Below are 26,244 nucleotides of genomic sequence, written 5' to 3' on the forward strand. Positions count from 1 at the left end.
AGCATGGAGAGAGGATTGGCTGACTAGCAGAAAGCAGAGTGGGGATAAAGGGGGCATTTCCCGGTTGGCTGCCGGTGACTAGCGGTGTTCCTCAGAAGATGGTGTTGGTGTTGGTGTTGGTGTTGGTACAAGTGCCTCAGGAGTCTCACCACCAGGTTCAAGAACAGTTACTACCCCTCAACCGTCAAGCTTTTGAACAAAAGGAGATAACTATACTCATTCTATTTCTGATGTTCCCACAACCAATTGCTTCACTCTTAGGACTCTTTATCTTGTTATTTCATACTCATTATTTATTGCTATTTACTTATACTGCATTTGCACAGTTCGTTGTTTATTGATTCTGTTTAGTTACTGTTCTATAGATTTACTAACTATGCCCGCAGGAAAAAAAATCTCAGGGTTGTATGAGGTGACATGTAATACTCTGATAAGAAAATTTTTACTTTGTACTTTACTTTGGGTCTGCCACTTTTTACTTTATGTGTTAATGATCTGAATGACAGAATTGATGGCTTTGCAGCCAAGGAATGCAAAGGTAAGTGGAGAGTGGTAGTGTTGACATAGCAGGGAGTCTGCAGAGAGACTAAGACACATTAGAAGAACGAGCAAAGAAATGTCAGATGTAAAATAATGTAGGGAAGTACAGAGTCATGTACTTTGGTAAAAGAAATAAAGGCATAAACCCCCCAGTAAAGGCATAAACTCCCCATTTTCTAAATGGGGAGTAAATTCAGAAATCAGAGGTGCAAAGGGACTTGGGAGTCCTAGTGCACAATTCCTTAAAGACCAACTTGCAAGTTAAGTCGGAAGTAAGAAAGGGAAACACAATTCTAACATTCATTTCAAGAGGACTAGAATTTAAAAGCAAGGATGTAGTGCTGAGGCTTTATAAGGCATTGGCCAGACTTTTTTGAGAACTCTGAGCAGTTTATCTGAGAAGGGATGTTCTCAGTTAAGGGATTCCAAACATTGTAAGGGGTCCAGAGGATTTTTACGGGAATAATCTTGGGGATGAAAGGGTTACATATGAGGAATGTTTGATAGCTCTTGGACCTGTACTTGATGGAGATCGGAGGAACTGGAGAAGGGGACCTCATTGAAACCTGCTGAATATTGAAAAACCTGGACAGAATGGACGGGATGAGGATGTTCCATATGTTCCAATAGTGGGAGAGTCTATCATCAGAGGGCATAGTCTTGGAATAAAAGGACATCCCTTTAGAACAGAGATGAGGAGGTACTTCTTTAGCTGGAGTGAGGTGAATCTGTGGAATTCATTACACCAGGCAGTGTAGAGGCCAAGTCAATGAATATACTTAAAGCAGAATAGTTGGTTTAAACGCAAACAGGAATTCTGCAGATGCTGGAAATTCAAGCAACACACATCAAAGTTGCTGGTGAACGCAGCAGGCCAGGCAGCATCTGTAGGAAGAGGTGCAGTCGACGTTTCAGGCAGAGACCCTTCGTCAGGACTAACTGAAGGAAGAGTGAGTAAGGGATTAATCCTGACGAAGGGTCTCGGCCTGAAACGTCGACTGCACCTCTTCCTACAGATGCTGCCTGGCCTGCTGCGTTCACCAGCAACTTTGATGTAGTTAGATAGTTTATCGATTAGTAAGGGCATCAAAGGTTATTGGGTTACTGGAAGAAGGCAGGAGAATGGGATTGAGAAGAAATTATAAATCAGACTTAATTGAATGGTGGAGCATGCTCAAAAGGCCGAATGGCCTAATTCTGCTCCTAAGTCTTACAGACTTACAATCACTAGAATCTATCTAATGAATCTTTGCTTCACTTCCTCTACAGTGTATATTCAGATTAAGAGAAATACTACGCAAAAATCCATGTATAGATTCACTAAAGCCCCATATGATTGTAGTAAGACAATTTTTACTACTCAATGCAAGACCTCTTACAAAGATTATATCTGGGATTAGGTCTCAAGGTACTTAAAGGCACATGATATAATTGGCTGTTGTCATCAAGGTTTCCTCAAGCGAAAATCTTGCCTGACAGATCTGTTGGAAATCTTTGAAGAAATAACAAGCAGGATAGACAAAGGAGAATCAGTTGATATTATATATTTGGATTTTCAGAGAACTTTTGAAAAACCTTCTCTGGTTGACTACCAGTGTTTAGTGGAGTTCCACAGGGGCCTACGTTGAGACCGATTCTTTTTACGTTATATGTCAATGATGGATAATGTAATTGATGGCTAGTTGCAATGTTTGCAGATGATATGAAGATAGGTGGAGGGACAGGTAGTTTTGAGGAAGTAGAGAGGCTACAGAAGGTCTTAGACAGATTGGCAGAATGGGCAAAGAAATGTCAATTGGAATAGTGTCAGGAAGTGTATGGTCATGCATTACGGGAGAAGAAATGAAAGGATTGACTATTTTCTGAATGGAGAGAAAATACAAAACATCAGAGGTGCAAAGGGACTTGGGAGCCCTTGTGCAGTATTTCCTAAAGTTAATTTGCAGGTTGAGTCTGTGTTGAGGAAAGCAAATGCAATGTTAGCATTCATTTCAAGAGGACTAGAATATAAAAGCAAGGATGTAAAGTTGAGACTTCATAAAGCACTGGTGAGGCCTTACTTGGAGTGTTGTGTGCAGTTTTGGGCTCCTTATCTTAGAAAGGATGCGCTGACTCTGGAGAGGGTTCAAAGGAGGTTCACGAAAATGATTCCAGGATTGAATGGCTTGTCATATGAAGAGCGTTTGATGGCTCTGGGCCTGTACTCACTGGAATCCAGAAGAACGAGGGTGACCTCATTGAAACCTATCAAATGGTGAAAGGCCTAGATAGAGTGGATGTGGAGAGGACATTTCCTATGACCAGAAGACACAGCCTCTGAATAGAGGGACATCTTTTTAGAACAGAGATGAGGAGGAATTTCTTTAGCCAGGGAGTGGTGAATCTGTGGAATTCTTTGCCACAGCAAGCTGTGGAGGCCAAGTCTTTACGCATACTTAAGGCACAGGTTGATAGATTCTTGACTGGTCAGGGCATGAAGGGATACGGGAAGAAGGCAGGAGCTTGGGGCCAAAAGGGAAATGGATCAGCCACACTGGAATAGCAAAGCAGACTCAATGGGCCAAATGGCCTAATTCTGCTCCTACATCTTATGGTCTTACAAAGGTGACCAACATACCATTTGCCTTCATAAGTATTTGCTGAAACCACAATGGTTTTCAGTAACTGGTCTACAAGAATCAAGCTGGGAGGGAAGTTGACAATCAAAACCTTGGGTTGAGACTCTTCATCTGGACTGAAAGAATAGTGGGAGGATAGCCAGTATAAGAAGCTGGCAGAGGCAGCTGGGAAAATAGAAAATCTTAGGCATATTCACGTAAAGTTATCAAAACAAACCAGCAATGGTGAGATGGCCAACAACAATCAAAATGTACTAACCTTTGAATCCTTTGGCTTCTTTTTTCTGTTTCGAATTTTACTTTTAAGGCCAGTATTCTGCAAGGAAACCAAATAATCAATCAACATCTGGCATTAGAGTGCATTGAAATTAAGAATGGTCATCTCTGAAAGCACTAATCATTCTTATGGCATCTTTTAATGAACTGGGGCTCCAAAAGGTATAACACGTTTTGACAAAGAATTTTATATATCAAAAATACACGTGTTTATAAATTCCACTCGTTATTCCTAAGCATTAAGAACACCCCTTGCCCTATTTTATTAAAAACACGTGTCTTGGCATGATAAAATCCAGGGACTACTAGAAAGGAATACATTATGGCCATTGGATTTTGTGTTGCATCGCTAAGTTTGTATTATTCTTAATCATTAAAGGAACTCAGATAAAAGCAGAATTTGGAGACGTCTACATTTGCTTTGTTTATCTGCAGGTAGGACTGATGCTGCATTTGCCATACAGATTTTTAACTGTAACTGCATTGCAGAAAGCAGTACTCAGCCTCTCTTGCCTGATGTGAAAGAACCTTGCTAATATTGCTTAGTTACACCATTTTAAAGTACTACACTCAGTGGCCACTGAGTGTGTGTTTCTGATCTACCGCTGCTAAAGCCCATCCACTTCCAGGTTTGACATGTCGTGTATTCAGAGATGTTCTTCTGTGTACCACTGCTCTAACGCGTGCTTATTTGAGTTACTGCTGCCTTCCTGTCAGCTTGAACCAGTCTGCCCATTCTCTTCTGAGCTCTCCCATTAACAAATATTTTCGTCCATGGAACTACTGCTCACTAAATGCTTTTTGTTTTTCACATCATTCTCTGTAAACCCTAGAGAAGAAGTTCCAACCTTTTTTATGCCACGCACTCCTACCATTAACCGAGAGGTCCATGGACCCCTGGTTGGGAACCCCTACTCTAGAGACTGTTCTGCATGGAAATCCCAGGAGATCAGCAGTTTCTGAGATACTCAAAGCACTCTGTCCGGCACCAAATATCATTCCACGGTCAGAGTCATTGAGATCACATTTCTTCCCCATTTTTCTGTTTGGTCAGAAGAACAATTGAACCTCTTGCCCATGTCTGCATGCATAAAAGTGCTGAGTTGCTGCCACCAGATTGGCTGATTAGACATTTGCATTATTGAGCAGGTGTACAAGTGTATCTAATAATGTAGCCACTGAGCATAGTCTACAACATAAAAGGCAATCCAAAATAAGAAAAAAATGATACAGTCTAGCTGGCCAATCTCACATCTGATGATAATTCTTCTAAAGTTTATAATTTTTATTCTAATACTAATCCAAATTACTGCAATTTGGGACATTACTTCACTTGATAGTCCATTTCTTTCATAACAATGCCATGAAGTATTTAAATCTAATTGGTCTGTTCACCTTCCTTCTTTCAAGATCAAGTATATGGATTTTAAGCAAATCTATGTCTAAACTGAACACTTACAAAATGCTGGAGGAACTCAGCAGCATTCATCCAGCATTTTGTGTGTGTTGCTTGGATTTCCAGCATCTGCAGATTTTCTTTTGTCTATACTGAACACATTGATATTCATCTCAGCTTTGCTTTATTTTCTAAAATAAAAGGCTGTGTTAGTGATGCAAATGCACTTGAAACTTCTGTGGTTCCAGAACACTGAAACGTATGATCTAAGTAGATTTATCAGTTTAGTTCTGAGGTAGATCGAGGCACGACTGTGCAAGCGCATGGACATCAGCGAGTTAGACCGGCGAGAAGGATTTAAAAGACAGTTTTTTCCTCAGTGATTTGATCGAGGCACGACTGCGCAAGTGCGTGGATGTCAATGAGTTAGACTGGTGGTAAGGACTTAACAGAAGACAGTGTTTTCCTCAGCGGTTTGACTGAAGCATGATTGTGCAAGCACGTGACATCAGTGAGTTAGACCAGTGGGAAGGATTTAAAAGACAGATTTATAGTGTGTATCAGAGGAGCTGGCGACAGAGTAGGAAGGCTTTGGTTCAACGGGGCTCAGGCAATAACGGGTTGAGGAGAGGCAAGCTACTTGTGAGGAATACGAAGTATGTCTGTGAGGCCGTTGTTCTGTACTGGGTGTCAGATGTGGGCTGTCTGGTGACTCCCAGCCTCCTGGATGACCGCATCTGTGCCAGGTGTGTCAAGCTGCAGCTGCTTAGGGACCGGGTTAGGGAACTGGAGATGCAGCTCAATGACCTTTGTCTAGTCAGGGAAAGTGAGGAGGTAATGGAGAGGAGCTACAGGCAAGTAGTCACACTAGGGCCTCGGAAGACAGATAAGTGGGTAACAGTCAGGAAAGGGAAGGGCAAGAGTCAGAGAGTACCCCTGTGGCTGTCCCCCTTAACAATAAGTACTCCTGTTTGAGTACTGTTGTAGGGGACGACCTATCTGGGGGAAGCAACAGTGGCTGCACCTCTGGCACAGAGTCTGGCCCTGTGGTTCAGAAGGGTAGGGAAAGGAAGAGGATGGCAGCAGTGATAGGGGACTCTATAGTTAGGAGATCAGACAGGTGATTCTGTGGATGCAGGAAAGAAACATGGATAGCAGTTTGCCTGCAAGGTGCCAGGGTCTGGGATGTTTCTGATTGCATCCACGAAATCCTGAAGTGGGAAGGAGAACAGCCAGAGGTTGTGGTACATATTGGCACCAATGACATAGGTAGGAAAAAAGAGGAGGTCCTGAAAACAGACTACAGGGCGTTAAGGAAGTTGAGAAGCAGGACCTCAAAGGTAGTTTTCTTGGGATTACTTGCCTGTGTCATGCGACAGTGATAGAGTGAGGTGGAGGATAAGTGCATGGTTGAGGGATGGGAGCAGGTGGCAGGGATTCAGATTTCTGAATCATTGGGACCACTTCTGGGGTAGGCGTGACCTGTACAAAAAGGACAGGTTGCACTTGAATCCCAGGGGGACCAGCATCCTGGCAGAGCGGTTTGCTAAGGCTATTGGGGAGAGTTTAAACTAGAAGTGCTGGGGGGTGGGAAAGAGACGGAGGAAGGGGTGGTTGGCTCAAAATGGAGAAAGCTTGTTGGCAGTGTGAGAGGGAGGAAAGGGATGCACTCAGATGATAGTTTGAGATGTGTCTAATTTAATGCAAGAAGCATTATGAACAAAGTGGATGAGCTTAGAGCGTGGATCAGTACTTGGAGCTATGATGTTGTGGCAATTACAATTGCATGGTTCAGGGGCAGGAATAGTTACTTAGAGTGCCAGGCTTTAGATGTTTCAGAAAGGACAGGGAGGGGGACAAAAGAGGTAGGGGCGTGACGCTTGATCAGAGATTGTGTCATGGCTGCAGAAAAAGAGGAAGTCATGGAGGGATTGTCTACTGAGTCTCTGTGGGTGGAAGTTAGGAATAGGAAGGGGTCAATAACTCTACTGGGTGCTTTTTTATAGACCACCCAATAGTAACAGGGACATCGAGGAGTAGATAGGGAGACAGATTCTGGAAAGGTGTAATAATAACAGGGTCATCATGGTGGGAGATGTTAATTTCTCAAATATTGATTGGCATCTTCCTAGACCAAGGGGTTTGGATGGGGTGGAGTTTGTTAGGTGTGTTCAGGAAGGTTTCCTCATACAATATGTAGATGAGCCTGCAAGAGAAGAGGCTGTACTTGATCTGGTATTTGGAAATGAACCTGGTCAAGTGTCAAGTCTCTCAGTGGGAGAGCATTTTGGAGATAGTAATCACAGCGCTAAGCAGTATTGCACTCATATTGTACTGTCTCAATACTTCTATATTTGTGTGCTGTGGCACTTACTTTTTATTTGCAATTATTTTGTAAATAACACTATTCTTTAAATTGCTGGTCAGATGCTAACTGCATTTCATTGGCTTTGTATCTGTACTCGGCACAATGACAATAAAGTTGAATCTGATCTAATCTAATAATTCTATCTCCTTTACCATAACATGGGAGAGGGATAGTAAACAGACAAGTTAGGAAAACGTTTAATTGGAGGAAGGTGAAATATGAAGCTATCAGGCAGGAACCTGGAAGTATAAATTGGGAGCAGATGCTGTCAGGGAAGTGTATGGCAGAAATGTGCTAAATGTTCAGTGGATATTTACATAGGTACGTTCCAATGAGACAGGGAAAGGATGGTAGGATACAGAAACCGTGGTGTACAAAGGCTGTTGAAAATCTAGTCAAGAAGAAGAGAAAAACTTACGAAAGGTTCAAAAAGTTAGGTAATGATACAGATCTAGAAAATTAAAAGGCTAGCAAGAAGGAGCTTAAGAATGAAATTAGCAGAAGGGGCCAAAAGGCGGCCTTGGTGGACCGGATTAAGGAAAACCCCAAGGCATTCCACAAAGTTGTGAAGAGCAAGAGGATATGATGTGAGAGAATAGGACCAATCAAGTGTGACAGTGGAAAAGTGTGTATGGAACCGGAGGAGATAGTAGAGGTACTTAATGAATACTTTGTATCAATATTCACTATGGAAAAGTATCTTGGCGATTATAGGGATGACTTGCAGTGAACTGAAAATCTTGAGCATATAGACATTAAGAAAGAGATGTGCTGGAGTTTTTGGAAAGCATCAAGTTGGGTAAGTCACCGGGACTGGACGAGATATACCCCAGGCTACTGTGGGAAGCGAGGGAGGATATTGCTGATCCTCTGGCAATGATCTTTGCATCATCAATCGGGACGGGACAGGTGCCAGAGAATTGGAGGGTTGCAGATTTTGTTCCCTTATTCAAGGAAGGGAGTAGAGATAGCCCAGGAAATTATAGACTAGTGAGTCTTACTTCAGTGGTTGGCAAGTTGATGAAGAATGTCCTGAGAGGCAGGATTTATGAATATTTAGAGAGGCATAATATGATTAGGAATAGTCAGCATAGCTTTGTCAAAGGCAGGTTGTGCCTTACGAGCCTGATTGAACTTTTTGTGGATGTGACTAAACACATTGATGAAGGAAGAGCAGTATATGTAGTGTATATGGATTTCAGCAAGGTATTTGATAAGGTACCCCATGCAAAGCTTACTGAGAAAATAAGGAGGCATGGGATCCAAGGGGACTTTGTTTTGTGGATCCAGAATTGGCTTGCCCACAGAAGACAAAGGGTGGTTGTGGATGGGTCATATTCTGCATGGAAGTCGGTGACCAGTGGTGTGCCACAGAGATCTGTTCTGGGACCCCTTCTCTTCGTGATTTTTATAAATGACCTGGGTGAGGAAGTGGAGGGATGGGTTAGTATATTTGCTGATGACACAAAGGTTGGGGGTGTTGTGTATAGTGTGGAGGACTGTCAGGGGTTATAGAGGGTCATGGATAGGATGCAAAACTGGGCTGAGAAGAGGCAGATGGAGTTCAACCCAGATAAGTGTGAGGATGTTCATTTTGTTAGGTCAATTATGATGGCAGAATATAGTATTAATGGTAAGACTCTTGGCAGTGTGGAGGATGAGAGGGGGTCCGAGTCCATAGGACACTCAAAGCTGCGCAGGTTGACTCTGTGGTTAAGGCGGCATATGTTACATTGGCCTTTATCAACCGTGGTATTGAGTTTAAGAGCCGAGGGGTAATGTTACAGCTTTATAGGATCCTGGTCAGACCCCACTTGGAATACTGTGCTTAGTTCTGGTCACCTCACTACAGGAAGGATGTGGAAACCATAGAAAGGGTGCAGAGGAGATTTACAAGGATATCGCCTGCATTGGGGAGCATGCCTTATGAGAATAGGTTGAGTGAACTTGGCCTTTTTTTCTTGGAGCAACAGAGGATGAGAGGTGACTTGATAGAGATGTATAAGATGTTGAGGTGTAGTGATCGTGTGGATAGTCAGAGGCTTTTTCCCAGGGCTGCAATGGCTAGCACGAGAGGGCACAGTTTTAAGAAGCTTGGAAGTAGGTACAGAGGAGATGTCAGGGGTAAGTTTTGTTGTTTTTTTTTTTTATATAAACGCAGAGAGTGGTGAGTGCGTGGAATGGGCTGCCGGCAACGGTGGTGGAGGCGGGTATGATAGGGTCTTTTAAAAAACTTCCGGATAGGTACATGGAGCTTAGAAAAATAGAGAGCTATGGGTAACCCTCGGTAATTTCTGAAGTAAGTACATGTTCAGTAGTGCATTGTGGGCCGAAGGGCCTGTATTGTGCTGTAGGTTTTCGATGTTTCTATGTAGTACTGCCTTGTATACCATATCATCTCTTCGAAGAGAGCAGGTGAAAGGGACCAACTGCTTCTATTTCTTATGTTATTTCCTGGTCATCAAATGCCCTGTTAATGATATCAAAAATCTTATCTGGCCATTATTTTCTTGCTGTTGGTTCCAAATGTGCCTGAAAATTAGCTGCTAGATTTCCCCAAAATACACAAGTTGTACTAGAAAGCTGTGAAGCACCTTAAAGCGTACCTTGAAGATAAATGTAAATTTTTAATAAATGATTTGTGATTTATTAGTTTTCTCTAAACCAGAGTAAATATATCTGCCTCACCTCACATTAAATCTGTCCAAATCTGACCTGTGTTCTCTCCAAAACCAGCTAGCAGCATTACACATTTACTCCAGGTGGAACCAGACTTGTCTACTGGTAATGAATGTGACTTTACAGTAATGAAACAGTAATCTAAGAGGCAAGTACCGTAAGAACCATTTCAACTTCAGTTTTTTCATTTGAAATAAATTTCAAAAGGAATGTTTGTCAAGCAACTTACAGGTAATTCTTCATTTTCTTGTTTCTTTAGTACAGTACAAGGAGCATCTATATAAATAAAGAGCAAAAATCCAAAATAATTTTTCTGGAAAAATAACAGCAAACAAAACACTAACATGATAGCAGAAGTAAAGTGAAATTGCTGATTCAATGTTAAGTTTACACCTGTACATTTTGACATCCTAGCTACAATAGCAACAAAACAATATTATCTTCACAAAGTACCTTTCTCTGACAAAACTAGCAATAACTATGTAAATGTTATTCTCTTTTACGTTCTATGCAACTCTCTGGGACACTTTTATGGTATTTCAAGCAGCAGAATATGAATTTTTATCACTGAAGAGACACTACAAAACAGAAATAATTTTGAGTTGTATGGCAATTATTAATCAAGCAGAAACAAACATCTCAACAGAAACAAATGTTTTTCACAGAGGAGGCATGCACTAAATGAAAAAGGGTTCAGATCCGTAAGCAAAACAGCAAACAGGAACACATCAAGCATCATTGGAAATAAACAGAGAAAAAAAAATAAACCAAGAGCTCAATTGCTACTGCATTCAAAATGACCTCCTGAGATTCAAGACTTGGCATATTTACTCAATGCAGAAAGTATGTAAAATTTTCATGAGTCTGATTATAATAACAGCATATAACATAGGAGCTAAGGTCTAAAGGGTTCAGTGCTTTGGTTATCGACCGGTGGACCATGAAGTTGAGTTCCGATCTCCAGGAAAATACTGAAAAAGCAGCAGGGCTATCCATTAATGTACCAAGGTGTGAATGAGGGGGAGAAACACTGGATAAATTTAGACTTTTTAGAATGCCAAAACAAACGTCCAGATACAGAGCAAGGAAAGAGTCTGGATTATAATGAATTTCAATATAAGTTCATCTCTAATTATTGTGAGCAAAATCATAATTCAAAGCTATCTTGCCCTCTGCTCTTTTCACAAGGTTATCAAATTCATTTTAAAAACAGTAAATATCTTGAAGAATTCAATAGGTCATATAACTAATCTTGGTAACTTAATTAATTATGCAATTAATTAATTAAATACATACCCATTGCATTAAAATATTGATCTAAAGGATTATGCAAGGAAGGAAATTGCTCTCTTTTCTCTTCCAATGTCCAGATGAAGTTACGGATTTTTGTGGGTGATTCCTGTTTCAGTTGTTCTACCATGTCTTTAGTGCTGTCATATAGTGGTAGATCTACCTCAGGTACTTTGAGCAAGTTCAGTAGACAGTCCAAGTCCAATTGCTCTATGAATTTCGAATAATGAAGCAAGAACAATCCTGCTGCTTCACGCCCTGTAGAAGAAAATAAATACTGTAGACTAAAAGTGATCATCTCCATACCAATTATCCATCTTTCCTTTCTTCATGTTAGTTATTTCTTTCCTGAAAAGCTTGCTGTAAGAGCCTTTCTTTTAAGGTTTCTAGGACTGTCAACTGATAATAACTTAATTATAGATTGTTATCACATTATGATTTTAACAACAGAAAACTAATTTTCCCCTCCCTCACTCATTCTCAAAATTAGTTACCATCTTGCAGCAAGCAGCATTATATCATATCAAAAAACTTCATGATCTAACATATCGGATGGTTTGTTTCAGTTACAGAAAATAAAAACCCATACTGGTTTTATCCTAATTCCTTTGCAAGATTATTTTGAAAAGAACTACCTCCCACATCTCAATCTGAGCAATTTTCCCCGGAGCATCTGAATTATTCACTATGTGTGATCTTGTCAAAGATCTATTCATGACAGAAGTTACAGATATTAACTGCTTAACAATGTGGAGTTAAGACCACACTGTATTTTTGCTTAAATTGACTAAGAATGTTAAGATCTTAAACCTCTTAACATACAGTATGGCGCAAAAGTTTAGGCACATATATAACACTAGGGTGCCTAAGACTTTAGCACAGTACTGTATATTATGTCCTTCCAGTTACCGATTAACACTTAGTACTACTGAGCTACGCCAGCCAGAAACGCCACCGTTTATTCCCCTCCATAGATGCTGCCTAATGTGCTGAGTTCCTCTAGAACTTTGTTTGTTTCTCAAAATTTCAAGCAACTGCAGCTCTTGCATTTATACATTTTGTTACCTCTTCACAACATTTAATCAAATTGGTCAGACAAGACCTGCCATTGACAAAGCCATGCTGGCAATCTTTGATCAGTACCTGCCTTTAAGATTGATAATTAATCCTGTCCCTCTGAATTTTCACCAATAATTTCCCTATTACTGATGGTTGGCTCACAGAACTGTAATTACTCGGCTTTTCTCTGCAACCCTTCTTGAAATGGGCAACCACATTTGTCGTCTGCCAGTCATTATGTACCTCACTACTGGCCAGCGAGGATTTAAAAATCGCAGCCAGATCTCTAGTAACCTCTTCCCTTGCCTCACACAACAGCCTGGGATAAGTATCACCCTGGTCCTGGTGATTTATCCACCTTTAAGCTCACTACGTCACTGAGGATCTCAGCTTTACTTAACGCTTGCACTAGAATATCACCTTACCAGGTCCTGAAACCTCCAGCTAGAAAGTCAGCTTCCTTTCTAAGTACTGATGAAAAATATTCATTTAACCTTCTGGCTCCATGCACCAATTGAGCCTAATGGACCCTACTCTTTCCCTAGTTATTTGTTCACCTTTACTATATTCGTAAAAATCTTCTGAACTACCTTAACCTTGTTCACCAGATGGTATTTCATAGCATCTGACTGCCTTCTTATACTTTTACTTTAAACATCACCCCACATCTTTTATACTCAACAGCCCTCTCCTTTAGTTCTCCGTGCCTGCCATATATCTCTTCAAAGGGTAGTTGAAGTAGTCCTTTAAGGCTAAAGTACATAGATGATTGATAAGCATGGAGGCGAAAGGTTATCATGAGAGGACAGGGGTGTCTTAGAATCAGTTCAGCTGTGATCTTATTCAGTGGCACATCAGGGTTAAGGTCAACAAAGAATGCTACACCTGTTCTTAGTTCACAAGATCCTTTGTTTTCACATTCATTTCTGCATTCTTCCTGTTACTTTATCTCATCATCGCACAAACTCTCTGGAGAGGCTTCAGTTCTATCGCATATAGATACCATGTTGTGTATCTACATACTCAGGTTTGCATACACAATTATATTACCTGCATCATTTAACCAATTAATCCAATCTAACAGTTTGTTGTCAACTTCTTGGCATTTTGTAAGTGTGTAAAGGAATGCCCTCGTCTTTACTCTGTTATTCTTCTGCACAATGAGATCGAGAAGTTGGCCCATAACTTGACATGGTTTGGAGGCACCTTCGGATATATTATCACACTCTTCTTTGCTTAGAACCCCGTCGGATTGTAATTCTTGAAGTAGATTTGAAACATTCCACTCTCCAGCTTTTAATTTTTCTTTGTTTTTAATTATCAACTGCAGCATTCGATCATCAAAAAGATTCCAAGATTGACCTGTATATAAAAGGCAACCGAGGAATAAATGAAGTAAACCATACATGATACCTTTTGCAAACAAGAGAAAATCTGCAGATTTTTAAGAAACATAGAAGCATAGAAAACCTACAGCAAAATACAGGTCCTTCTGCCCACAAAGCTGTGCCAAACATGTCCTTACCTTAGAACTACCTAGGCTTATCCATAGCCCTCTGTTTTTCTAAGCTCCATGTAGCCATCCAGGAGTCTCTTAAAAGACCCTATCGCTTCCACCTCCACCACCGCAGCTGGCAGCCCAATCCACGCACTCACCACTCTCTGCGTAAAAAACTTACCTGACATCTCCTCTGTACCTACTTCCAAGCACCTTAAAACTATGCCCTCTTGTGCTAGCCATGGGAAAAAGCCTCTGACTATCCACACAATCAATGCCCCTCATTATCTTGTACACCTCTATCAAGTCACCTCTCATCCTCCGTCACTCCAAGGAGAAAAGGCCGAGTTCCCTCAACCTATTCTCATACGGCATGCTCCCCAATCCAGGCAACATTTTCCTCCAGTATTTTGTATGTGATGATACCCTTTGCATCTTGTTTGAATGCACTATATTAAGAGCAAAAATCAAGGAATTCTCAAACAAAAAAAAAATGTACTTTTCACATGATTTCTCCAAATTAATGTTGTAACTAGCCATAACTACACGGCAGCATTGTAGTGCAACGGTTGGCATAATGGGATTCACAGTGCTAGAGACATGGGTTCAGTTCCCACTGCTGTCTGTAAGGAACTCGTACATTCTCCTGTGACCACATGGGGTTCATCTGGGTGCTCTGCTTTCCTTCCGCACTGCAAGACATACGGGTCATGTGGGTGTAATTGGGTACTGCAGGCTTGTTGGGTTGGAAAGGCCTGTATCTCTAAATAATAAAACAATAAATAATGGAATTTAACATATTACTGATTCTCTGCTGTTGGAATTTTCCATGCCCATTTATTAAGTCAGGTTTCTAAGAAGGCCTAGTTCATAAGGTGAAGAATTATTATGAATCAGGTTTTTATTTTTAAATAACCTGTTTTAGAATTGGTTTCTTCAATCCTACTATTCTTTTCGGCATTTTCCTTAATTTGTTTTTCAGCATTGTATTTTGATGCTTCTTTTCTTAATTTTCTGGTTTGTTTACGATCTTCCTTAATCTTTAACTTCAAAGCACTACAGATAAAAAAAAATCACATTATGATTAGCAATGACAGGCATAGGCTGTTGCAGAATGAGAAATATAGTGAGCAATGCTTATTTCAGGTTTGTAATTACAATGAAAAGACCAAAAACTAACAATTCAAGAAAAACAAGAATTAACTTAGTTAAAGTAAAAACATACAGCAAAAAGACTTGATGTGCTCGAGTCTATTTCTTTAAAAGGGGAAACAGGTGAAAAATTGGAAGAGATTTAAATTGGCAGTGTTAAAAAGTTCTGTAAAATCGATGTCATTTAAATATTTTTATCAAAGTATGTATTATACATACTGAAGTAAAAAAATGAAACATTGACATTGCACCAGTTTTTAAAATAGGAGTCAACCAATATTCAAAACCATGCAATCACATTTAAACTACTTCCCTTCCCACACATGCGGTATAACCTCAAGAGGTTCTGCAGATGTGGAAATCTAGAGTAACACATACAAAATGCAGGAGGAACTTAGCAGGTCAGTCAGCAAAAGTTAACATTTTACGCCGAGACTGAAGTTCCTCCAGCATCTGTGAAAGCAATGAAAGAAAAATCAACGTTTTGGGCTACGACTGATGTTCCTCCAGCATTTTGTATGTATTGCTCATAACCTGTTGAGTTTTTCTAGCATTTTCTGTTTTGTTTCTGATTTCCAGCTCTTTTTTGGTTTTCAATATCATGGAAAAACATTCAGTTCTACATTAAAGAAACTCTGCTGTATGTCAATTTGTGAAATGCACCAAAAGAGACACGTTTATTTCAAATTCCATTAGGTGTCAGGCAACTAATTCTTTTAACATTAAGTAGTTTAATAGCAGTGAGTATTACACATTTGTGTTTAAATGGTTTCTTAGGGCCTTTCTGAATCCTTTGGTGAAAAGAAATTAATGCTAGATAAATCTCAGCTGCATAAAAGATGGACTTCAACAATTTATTTAGAAACATCACTGCAAGGAGATTTCTATGAGAAAAATCTATTTTACAAACACTTACTCAAACTGGTATGAAGAAAAGAACATTACCTTGAGCATTTCTGTTTAATGACTGCTTTCGAGGATTCTTTGTTTTTCATTATTTTAGCCTCAAACTGAAAAACACAATTTGCATTGAAAGGTAAATGATTTAAATTTAATTCGTGGTTGTCTAACAAGTGAAATTTCTTCAATGTAGAAGACTGCAAATCTCAGGTTATAATATATATTCAAGGCTGAGACAAAAAGAGTTTTGGGCATTAAGATAATCAAAGGATCAAAGTAATAGTGGGAAAAAGGAGAGAGTTGTTTTTGCACATTCTGCCTGAATGCAGTGTTTGCAGTATTGTTCTATTTTGGATTTCCAGCATCTACAGTATTTCCCTTTTTTAACTTTAAGGTCAACTATCCTCCAGTGGATCACCAGTCAAAATGACTGACCCACTGTTTCTTTTTTCTATGCTTGCTAGGTGTTTTATATGAAAAATTTGCTTTGAAAGCATCCTTGTGTAGTTGTAGTTCCAGACACAAATGCTAGTATGCATCAAGGAGTTAAATCTAATCTCATGCAAAATGAGGAAAAATTGAGAATGCTGTCCAGGTCATGCAGCATCTCCAAAGAAAGGAACTGAAGTAATATGTCAGTGCAATTATTTCTATTAGAATTTATTGAAAGTAATTAGGCGTTCTGTCTAGTTTTTGCCTGTGACCGGTAACTTATTTTCAACAGCTTGTAGTTTAAACAATTTATTTTTGAAATTCACAATGGCCTTTTCACATGCAAGTCTCCACAAAGCATCTTTAGCTTCCTGCAGACCTGGGAGACTTCTTTGAGTTCATCCGCGAAACAGTTTAAATTTTCTGTTCTTGGGAATTTTTTTTTCCCTTTTCAAGGTGACTGGGGTTCTGACGAAGACCATGATCTACAGCTGTGCTCAAACTACGTTCTTCATGGATGGTGGGTTCTTGCTCTTCAGAATCCGCCGAGCTGCCTGCATTTCGGGATCTCCAGGAGAACCTTGGAAGATGGGCGCTTTTGGGGTGTGGTCCTGAGGCTGACCTGATTATTCGCTGATGTTGCTTAATGAAGCATCGCGGGAGATCGAAACATCGAGCTCAGCCGTTGGAGGCCCACGCACTTGAGCGATCTCTCTCTCTTGCGACAATGAGAGAGAGTCTGCTGATTCTCGAGTCGGGAACTCGAATAAGTGACACTGCAGAAACATCGAAACAGTGAGCTGCCAGCCTCCCCTCTTGCTGTGGCAGGAGCCATATCTCTCTCTCAATCGTTAGTGAGAGAGAGGGCATGTTGAGATGTCGAAGTGTTGGATGGACAGTAGTTGTTGATGGACTATAGATCATAGTCTCTGAGGGCTATGGTTGCATAGTGGGTGGTGGGGGGCAGCTGATACTTTATGCTGGAACAAATGGGGACAGGGTGAGAGGTGATGCCTCGCTGCTGCTTGTGTGTGTGGGGGGGGAGGGGTGCTTTGGGGTTCTAACATTTTCTGTCATTCATTCTCTGGATTTTTTTTCTCTTTTTCATGGACATCTGTGAAGAGCAAGGATTTCAGGGTGTATACTGTATACATTCCCTGACATTAAATTAAACCACTGTCCTAATGATTTGAACTGTATGAATAGTATGGATGACAAGCTTTTCACTGTATCTCAGTACATGTGACAATAATAAACCACTTTCAATTTGGATCCCTGTTTCTCAAATTTGCTCATTTCCCTAACTTTGCCAAGATGGATTATCAGGCAGCTATTACAATATTAGCCTTTGGGCTGGCACGAACAAGTTCTTGTTCTGACAAGAACTATCCTTTGTTATTCAAATAATAAGCCATGGGTAACAAAGGACATTAAGGACATCCTGAACGCTAAAAAGAGGGTGTTTAGAGATGGAAATAGGGAGGAGCTAAGGGCAATACAGAGGGACCTGAAAGCCAGGATCAGGGAGGCTAAAGACAGGTACAGGAGGAAGCTTGAGTGGAAACTCCAGCAGAACAACATGAGAGAGGTCTGGAGGGGGATGAGGACTATCACTGGGTTCTGGCAAACTAGCAACAGAGGAGTTGAAGGCAGTGTGGACAGGGCCAACGAACTTAACCTGTTTTTTAACAGATTTGACATTGTGGCCCCTGCCCATCCCCCACGAGTCATCTATTGTCTGCCCCCAACCAACACATATTCCACTCTCCCCTCCTACCCCTCCTCACAGTCCCCCACCCTGCTCTCATGACTATACCCCTTCCCCACACGAAACCACCATGGTGGGCTTCACAGCTGAACAGGTGAGAAGACAGCTGAAACGTCTCAACCCAAGCAAGGCTGCAGGACCGGATGGTGTCAGTATCAGGGTGCTCAAAGCCTGTGCCCCTCAGCTATGTGGAGTACTTTGCCATGTATTCAACATGAGCCTGAGGCTCCGGAGGGTTCCTGTACTGTGGAAGACGTCCTGCCTCGTCCCTGTGCCGAAGACGCTGCGTCCCAGCGGCCTCAATGACTACAGACCGGTGGCATTGACCTCCCACATCATGAAGACCCTGGAGAGATTTGATCTGGAGCTGCTCCGGCCTATGGTCAGGCAACCCTTAGATCCCCTCCAGTTCGCCTACCAGCCCTGACTAGGAGTTGAGGATGCCATCGTCTACCTGCTGAACCGTGTCTACACCCACCTGGACAAGCCAGCGAGCACTGTGACGGTCATGTTTTTTGACTTCTCCAGTGCATTCAACACCACCCGCCCTGCTCTGCTGGGGGAGAAGCTGACAGTGATGCAGGTCGATGCTTCCCTGGTATCATGGATTCTTGATTACCTAACTGGCAGACCACAGTACGTATGCTTGCAACACTGTGTGTCGGACAGAGTGATCAGCAGCACTGGGGCTCCACAAGGGACTGTCTTGTCTCCCTTTCTCTTCACCATTTACACCTCGGACTTCAACAACTGCACAGAGTCTTGTCATCTTCAGAAGTTTTCGGATGACTCTGTCACAGTTGGATGCATCAGCAAGGGAGATGAGGTTGAGTACAGGGCTACGGTAGGAAACTTTGTCACATGGTGTGAGCAGAATTATCTGCAGCTTAATGTGAAAAAGACTAAGGAGCTGGTGGTAGACCTGAGGAGAGCTAAGGTACCAGTGACCCTGTTTCCATCCAGGGGGTCAGTGTGGACATGGTGGAGGATTACAAATACCTGGGATACGAATTGACAATAAACTGGACTGGTCTAAGAACACTGAAGCTGTCTACAAGAAGGGTCAGAGCCCTCTCTATTTCCTGAGGAGACTGAGGTCCTTTAACATCTGCCAGACGATGCTGAGGATGTTCTGTGGTGGCCAGTGCTATCATGTTTACTGTTGTGTGCTGGGGCAGCAGGCTGAGGGTAGCAGACACCAACAGAATCAACAAACTCATTCGTAAGGCCAGTGATGTTGTGGGGATGGAACTGGACTCTCTCACGATGGTGTCTGAAAAGAGGATGCTGTCTAAGTTGCATGCCATCTTGGTCAATGTCTCCCATTCACTACATAATGTACTGGGTGGGCACAGGAGTACATTCAGCCATAGACTCATTCCTCCGAGATGCAGCACAGAGCGTCATAGGAAGTCATTCCTGCCTGTGGCCATCAAACTTTACAACTCCTCCCTTGGAGGGTCAGACACCCTGAGCCGATAGGCTGGTCCTGGACTTACTTCATAATTTACTGGCATAATCTACATATTACTATTTAACTATTTATGGTTCTATGACTATTTATTATTTATGGCGCAACTGTAATGAAAACCAACTTCCCCCGGGATCAATAAAGTATGACTATGAATATGACTATTATCACTATCCTTCCATAATCCCAGCCCTAGCACAAATTTGGGGTTGCAGTGTTTCATGATATATCCAGTATTGAAGGCTTGATTGCTTTCATTTTTCACTGGTCATTTTGCCGCCAACCCCTTAACCAATGCTGAGCTCATTTGCAGGTACGATAATTCCATTAATCCACGTGGGTCTTTAGGCCTTGGGTCTTACCAATGAGAAAATATCTCACAAGGCCAATAATGGAACTGGTAACCCCAACAGTAAAAAAGTAAATTTATTTTGCCAAAAATGGTACAAAGAACAGCTCCACATATCATGAAACTTCATTGAAATATGGTATTACTTTCACTGAATGATAAAATCTCCAGAGTTAGTAATTATTCATGTAAGTATATTCAATAAAATTTTAGATTTCTCAGCAGGGAATATCAAGAGGCAAATGTTCTTCCAAATTAAAAAGCAAGTTCAAAAATACAATAGCTAAAAACTTTTGAAAATTCTGAAGAAGTGGCCAAATCCTAGGTATCCCATTATTCTTTTTAGGTTATTGCCTGACTCTATTCTATCAACTCAGTTTCAATTAAGTAAAACTACATTTGTTCAGAACAATCGATTAACGTTTTTATGTGGTATGCATGCTGAGATCTAGAACTAATTCATTGGATACATTCCTTACCTCACATTTCACAAAACCTTTTGAATCATAGATGACAATTTTGGAAATTTTCCCTCCACAATCTGGAGTGAAACATGGATCTTTCAGAAAATCCTTCAAAGAAAAAAAAAAGTGCTCTGACAAATGCAAAGTTATAAACAAAGCAGTGATCAGTGTAACTCTTAAACGAGCATAATTAGTCCTGTTGTAGGGTCTCAGCCCGAAATGCTGACTGTACCCTTTTCCATAGATGCTGTCTGGCCTGCTGAGTTCCTCCAGTATTTTGTGTATAGAAACATAGAAAATAGGTGCAGGAGTAGGCCATTCGGCCCTTCGAGCCTGCACCGCCATTTATTATGATCATGGCTGATCATCCAACTCAGAACCCCGCCCCAGCCTTCCTTCCATACCCCCTGATCCCCGTAGCCACAAAGGCCATATCTAACTCCCTCTTAAATATAGCCAATGTACTGGCCTCAACTGCTTCCTGTGGCAGAGAATTCCACAGATTCACCACTCTCTGTGTGAAGAAGTTTTTCCTAATCTCGGTTCTAAAAGGCTTCCCCTTTATCCTCAAACTGTGACCCCTCGTTCTGGACTTCCCCAACATCGGGAACAATCTTCCTGCATCTAGCCTGTCCAATCCCTTTAGGATTTTATACGTCTCAATCAGATCCCCCCTCAATCTTCTAAATTCCAATGAGTACAAGCCCAGTTCATCCAGTCTTTCTTCATATGAAAGTCCTGCCATCCCAGGAATCAATCTGGTGAACCTTCTTTGTACTCCCTCTATGGCAAGGATGTCTTTCCTCAGATTAGGGGACCAAAACTACACACAATACTCCAGGTGTGGTCTCACCAAGGCCTTGTACAACTGCAGTAGTACCTCCCTGCTCCTGTACTCAAATCCTCTCGCTATAAATGCCAGCATACCATTCGCCTTTTTCACCGCCTGCTGTACCTGCATGCCCACTTTCAATGACTGGTGTATAATGACACCCAGGTCTCGTTGCACCTCCCCTTTTCCTAATCGGCCACCATTCAGATAATAATCTGTTTTCCTATTTTTGCTACCAAAGTGGATAACTTCACATTTATCCACATTAAATTGCATCTGCCATGAATTTGCCCACTCACCCAACCTATCCAAGTCACTCTGCATCCTCTTAGCATCCTCCTCACAGCTAACACTGCCGCCCAGCTTCGTGTCATCCGCAAACTTGGAGATGCTGCATTTAATTCCCTCATCCAAGTCATTAATATATATTGTAAACAACTGGGGTCCCAGCACTGAGCCTTGCGGTACCCCACTAGTCACCGCCTGCCATTCTGAAAAGGTCCCGTTTATTCCCACTCTTTGCTTCCTGTCTGCTAACCAATTCTCCATCCACATCAATACCTTACCCCCAATACCATGTGCTTTAAGTTTGCACACTAATCTCCTGTGTGGGACCTCGTCAAAAGCCTTCTGAAAATCCAAATATACCACATCCACTGGTTCCCCCCTATCCACTCTACTAGTTACATCCTCAAAAAATTCAATGAGATTCGTCAGACATGACTTTCCCTTCACAAATCCATGTTGACTTTGTCCAATGATTTCACCGCTTTCCAAATGTGCTGTTATCACACCTTTGATAACTGACTCCAGCAGTTTCCCCACCACTGACGTTAGGCTAACCGGTCTATAATTCCCCGGTTTCTCTCTCCCTCCTTTTTTAAAAAGTGGGGTTACATTAGCCACCCTCCAATCCTCAGGAACTAGTCCAGAATCTAACGAGTTTTGAAAAATTATCACTAATGCATCCACTATTTCTTGGGCTACTTCCTTAAGCACTCTAGGATGCAGACCATCTGGCCCTGGGGATTTATCTGCCTTCAATCCCTTCAATTTACCTAACACCACTTCCCTACTAACAAGTATTTCGCTCAGTTCCTCCATCTCACTGGACCCTCTGTCCCCTACTATTTCTGGAAGATTATTTATGTCCTCCTTAGTGAAGACAGAACCAAAGTAATTATTCAATTGGTCTGCCATGTCCTTGCTCCCCATAATCAATTCACTAAGTTGCATAATTATTTTAAATATCAGGCTGCACACACTTGAACCAATCTGACACCTGTACACAACACAGAAATTTATAAACAGCTGAATCTGATAGTTAAAAACTTTAAAATATATTAAACTATTCAATTAAAAGGCATAAATTATTTGAGAAATAAAAACATTAAGAATATTTTTCAACTAATCTTAATTGTTTCATATACAACTCAGTTCTCTTGCTCTGCATACTGACATCTTTGTAGAGGACTGTCATTTCCATTGACAATTTATTTCTGTGTGCAGGAATCAGATCTGATTACTTATCACTAAGCCTCATATAAACACACACATATGTGCATTTAAACTGAGCAGAGGTAGGTTCAAGAGAGACGTGAAGATAAGTATTTTACTTAGAGTCATGGATGCCTGGAATGGTGAAGAGGCAAATACTTTAGAGGCTTTTAAGGGATGTTTAGATAGGCACATGGATGTATGGAAACTGGAGGGATATGGACATTGTGTAGGTAGGAGGGATCAGTGTTTGGGTGTTTTTGATTTGCTTTTTAGCTCGTTCAGCACAACGTTATAGGATGAGTGACCTGTTCAGTTCAATGCAAGCTAGTTAAATACGGAGAAAACAAACTTGGCAGCGAAATTGGAAAAGTCAGAAATGCGTGCAACTGTACAGCATTTACGTGGGAAAGGAAATTGGGTAATGTACATATTACAAGAGCAGTGTTACAGCACTGGATGCAACCCCAAAGTACAATACAACCATCAACAAAGCCAAATCGTTGAACTACACAACTGGAATACATACCCATTAACTTCCCCTTATTCCCAATTATCCTGCTACCCACCAACACTAAGGGCAACATACAGTACCCAATTAACCTACTAGCCCATTGTTGCCACACCTAGAGAAAAACCAAGTGTTCACATGGAGAACATGCAAACTCTACAAGGAAGGTAGCCAAGATTAAGATCGAATACAGGTCACTGTGTAGCGACTGCTGTGCCATTGTGCCACCCTTGGGATGGACTTCCAATTTTCATCTTGTAAAACAGTTTCAGAAACTGAGTTACAACATATTGTAGCTGCATATGCACTGAAAAGCCTTATCTTGATTCTGTGCTGAAACCAATGCTTTTTTAAAGTTTCAATGTGCCTAATTTAAAGGTATTCAAGGTAACAAGTAGGAAAAGACTAATTTCAGAATTAAATTCCAAACACAGATTGTAAAAGGGTTATACAGACCCTATATTGAAAAGTTGCTCTTCAAAAATGTAGCACAGAATGGATTTTCAGATGAGCAGTGAAGAGTAAACTTATGGTGATATATCAAATTAATTTTGCAATGAAAGGATTTTTTACATTTTCTGGGTACATGGAATAAAATTTGGGCTGAAAGCTTCAATTTGTGCAAATGAATTCAATGCCAGTTGTAAGAAGCTGCCTACAGAATTATCTGTGGACATGAATACATATTCTGAAGAATGGTTTGAATGGGCAGCTTGATGACTTACTCATTCATTGCTGTAATTCACCTAAAACGACACATAATTTGATCTTGTGTCTTCTTAACTAAGTAGTAAAATCAAGTTTAAACTAAACCAAATCAGAAAAAATAGCCTTAACATTGTCAAAGTGTTTATCTTGTTTTCATGACAAGATAAATAGTTTTACAGTAATAATTTGTACCAATGTTATAAGTATATGGATAGTAACTATTAAGAAAGTCACTTGGAATTCTAGTAACTATCAAAAGGAAGAAAAATTAAACTCAAGTTTTATTAATAATAGTGAATCTCAATGCTGGATACATTTTGATTCCAGTTACGGCAAAACTCAACTATCCATTTACCCATTTTGTGCAAAATTACATCCTCATTCACTTAACTGTAGAAATAACACAACTTTCATTTCTAGAACAAACTAACCTTGTCATTTTTATCTTGAAATGAAGCTGCCTTCAATTTTTTCCAACAGTTGATATGGTACTCTAAACGGCAATGTAGGATGCATATCATTTGAATAAAGCCCTAAAACACGAATCAAGATGGTTAGTGGTCAAAGTTACAGGTCATGAAATTACTTTACTTCTTTGAAGTACTGTTCATTCGTTATGTGCCATGTCGCATTACATGGGCGATAAAGGTCTTCCCATGAGCATGATTATCCTTGGTAAATTTTTCTTCGAAAGTGGTTTGCATTCCCATCTTCTGGACAATGTTTGGGCAGCGTAATGAATAGCCTATTAAATCAGTCATTATCTATGAAGTATAATGACTGATTAATAGGCTATTCACAACTGTGGCTGAGTACGAGGTCAGAAATGTCTGCTAGATAACTGATAATTAAATATCATGCCAGGTTGCCAAACTTTGACTTGTGTTTGAGAATATTCTGCCCCTGCTACTTACATATGAAACCCATTACCTTGAAATCTGGGTCGGAGAAATATATCTGAGTCTTAGAATGGCCTTGGCAATGTTGAAAGCGGCAGATTGCATCTGGTTGAGGTGGGAATTGACAATTCCCTATGTATTCTTCTAACAATGCCTGAAACATAAAATTGCATAATTAAGAGAATAAGTGACAAATAATAAATGACAGAATTCTAAAGGTGTACAGGGTCAGAGGGAATTGATTACACATATGCATTAATTCTGGAAAGTGGCAAGATCTGCTGAGAGTATCATTAGTAAAGTATATGGAATCATGAGATTTACAGGGGCAAAGAGTACCAAAATAGATTATACTGAACATATTAAAATCAAAAGGTTAGGTTACTGCATTTAATTGTGGTCACATAATTTCAGGATGAAAATTTGTGAGCTTTACTAGAATATTTCCAGGGAAAAGGGAATAAGATTAGGTTGGAGAAACTGAGAAGCTCTTGGACTAAAGTTCAAAGTATATTTATTATCAAAGTACTTAAATGTCAACATATACTATGCTGAGGTTCATTTTCTTGCAAGAATTCACAGAAAAACAAAGAAACACAATAGAATCAATGGAAAACTATACATAAACAAAGACTGACAAACAACCAGTATGTAAAACACATTGTGTAAATAAATAGATAAGTAATACTGAGAGCATGAATTGTGAAGTCCTTGAAAGTGAGTCCATAGGTTCAGAATCAGTTCAGAGTTGAGTGAAGCTGTTCATACTGGCTTAGGAGCCTGATATTTGAAAGGCATTAAGTGTTCCTAAACCTGGTGATGAGGAACTTAAGCTTCACATGTACTTCCTTCCTGATGGCAGCAGAGAGAAGAGAGCATGGACTTGATGGTGGCAGTCTTTGATGATCATAAAGCTGGAAGGAGATTTGTTCTCATAGGAGTCTTCATAACAGTGTACAAGACGATGATTAATTTAGAATGGAAATGAAACCTATGAATACAACTCACAAAATGACAAGATTCACTAGCCTATTCTAGGTCCTATGTTCCTTTAAGAAATTACTGGTTACACAAGAAAGCAATTAATATCTTTAAAATGTTACCTTTAATTTTTCATTTTGTGTTTCTTCGATAATAACAGTTGTTGTGGGCCACGTTAGTATGCCTGGTACAATCTTACGGTTTACCATAGTTAATGATTTACTGAAAGGATCTAAAGCACTGGTAAATCTGGGGGGGGCGGGGTGGAACAGTGGAAAAGGGAGAGAAATTATTGGAAACAAAATTCAATGTTAAGTGTTCAAAGTACATTTATTATCAAAGTATTCATATTATATACAACCTTGAGATTCATCTCCTTACAGGCAGCTACAAAACAAAGAAACCCAATAGAACCCATTAAAAAAAGAAGACAGTCATGGTTTTCATTTATATTAGAGTCATAACGTAGATTTTGTGTTGAAACATAAACCTCAAAGTTCCAGAATTATTGGGGTAAATTTGCAGTGTAACTTCTTCAGAGTCTAAGGGTTGACAT

The 26,244-nt window shown here is 40.4% G+C and overlaps 1 protein-coding gene across 3 annotated transcripts in view; it reads right to left on the bottom strand.

The window, feature by feature from the left end:
• Positions 1-26,244, bottom strand: part of ttc3 (tetratricopeptide repeat domain 3) — a 141,149-nt gene that overhangs the window by 52,890 nt on the left and 62,015 nt on the right. For all 3 annotated transcript variants that reach the window (XM_072260010.1, XM_072260011.1, XM_072260009.1), the window contains exons 18-27: positions 25,811-25,937; positions 24,739-24,861; positions 24,240-24,341; positions 20,276-20,368; positions 15,822-15,886; positions 14,641-14,780; positions 13,277-13,588; positions 11,174-11,425; positions 10,107-10,153; positions 3,418-3,474 (exon numbers count right to left, since the gene is read on the bottom strand). In XM_072260010.1, the coding sequence (XP_072116111.1) occupies positions 3,418-3,474; positions 10,107-10,153; positions 11,174-11,425; positions 13,277-13,588; positions 14,641-14,780; positions 15,822-15,886; positions 20,276-20,368; positions 24,240-24,341; positions 24,739-24,861; positions 25,811-25,937 (1,318 nt within the window). The remainder of the gene's footprint in view (positions 1-3,417; positions 3,475-10,106; positions 10,154-11,173; positions 11,426-13,276; positions 13,589-14,640; positions 14,781-15,821; positions 15,887-20,275; positions 20,369-24,239; positions 24,342-24,738; positions 24,862-25,810; positions 25,938-26,244) is intronic.

The sequence above is a fragment of the Mobula birostris genome, chromosome 6 (genome assembly GCF_030028105.1).
Source record: "Mobula birostris isolate sMobBir1 chromosome 6, sMobBir1.hap1, whole genome shotgun sequence".
Taxonomy (NCBI): domain Eukaryota; kingdom Metazoa; phylum Chordata; class Chondrichthyes; order Myliobatiformes; family Myliobatidae; genus Mobula; species Mobula birostris.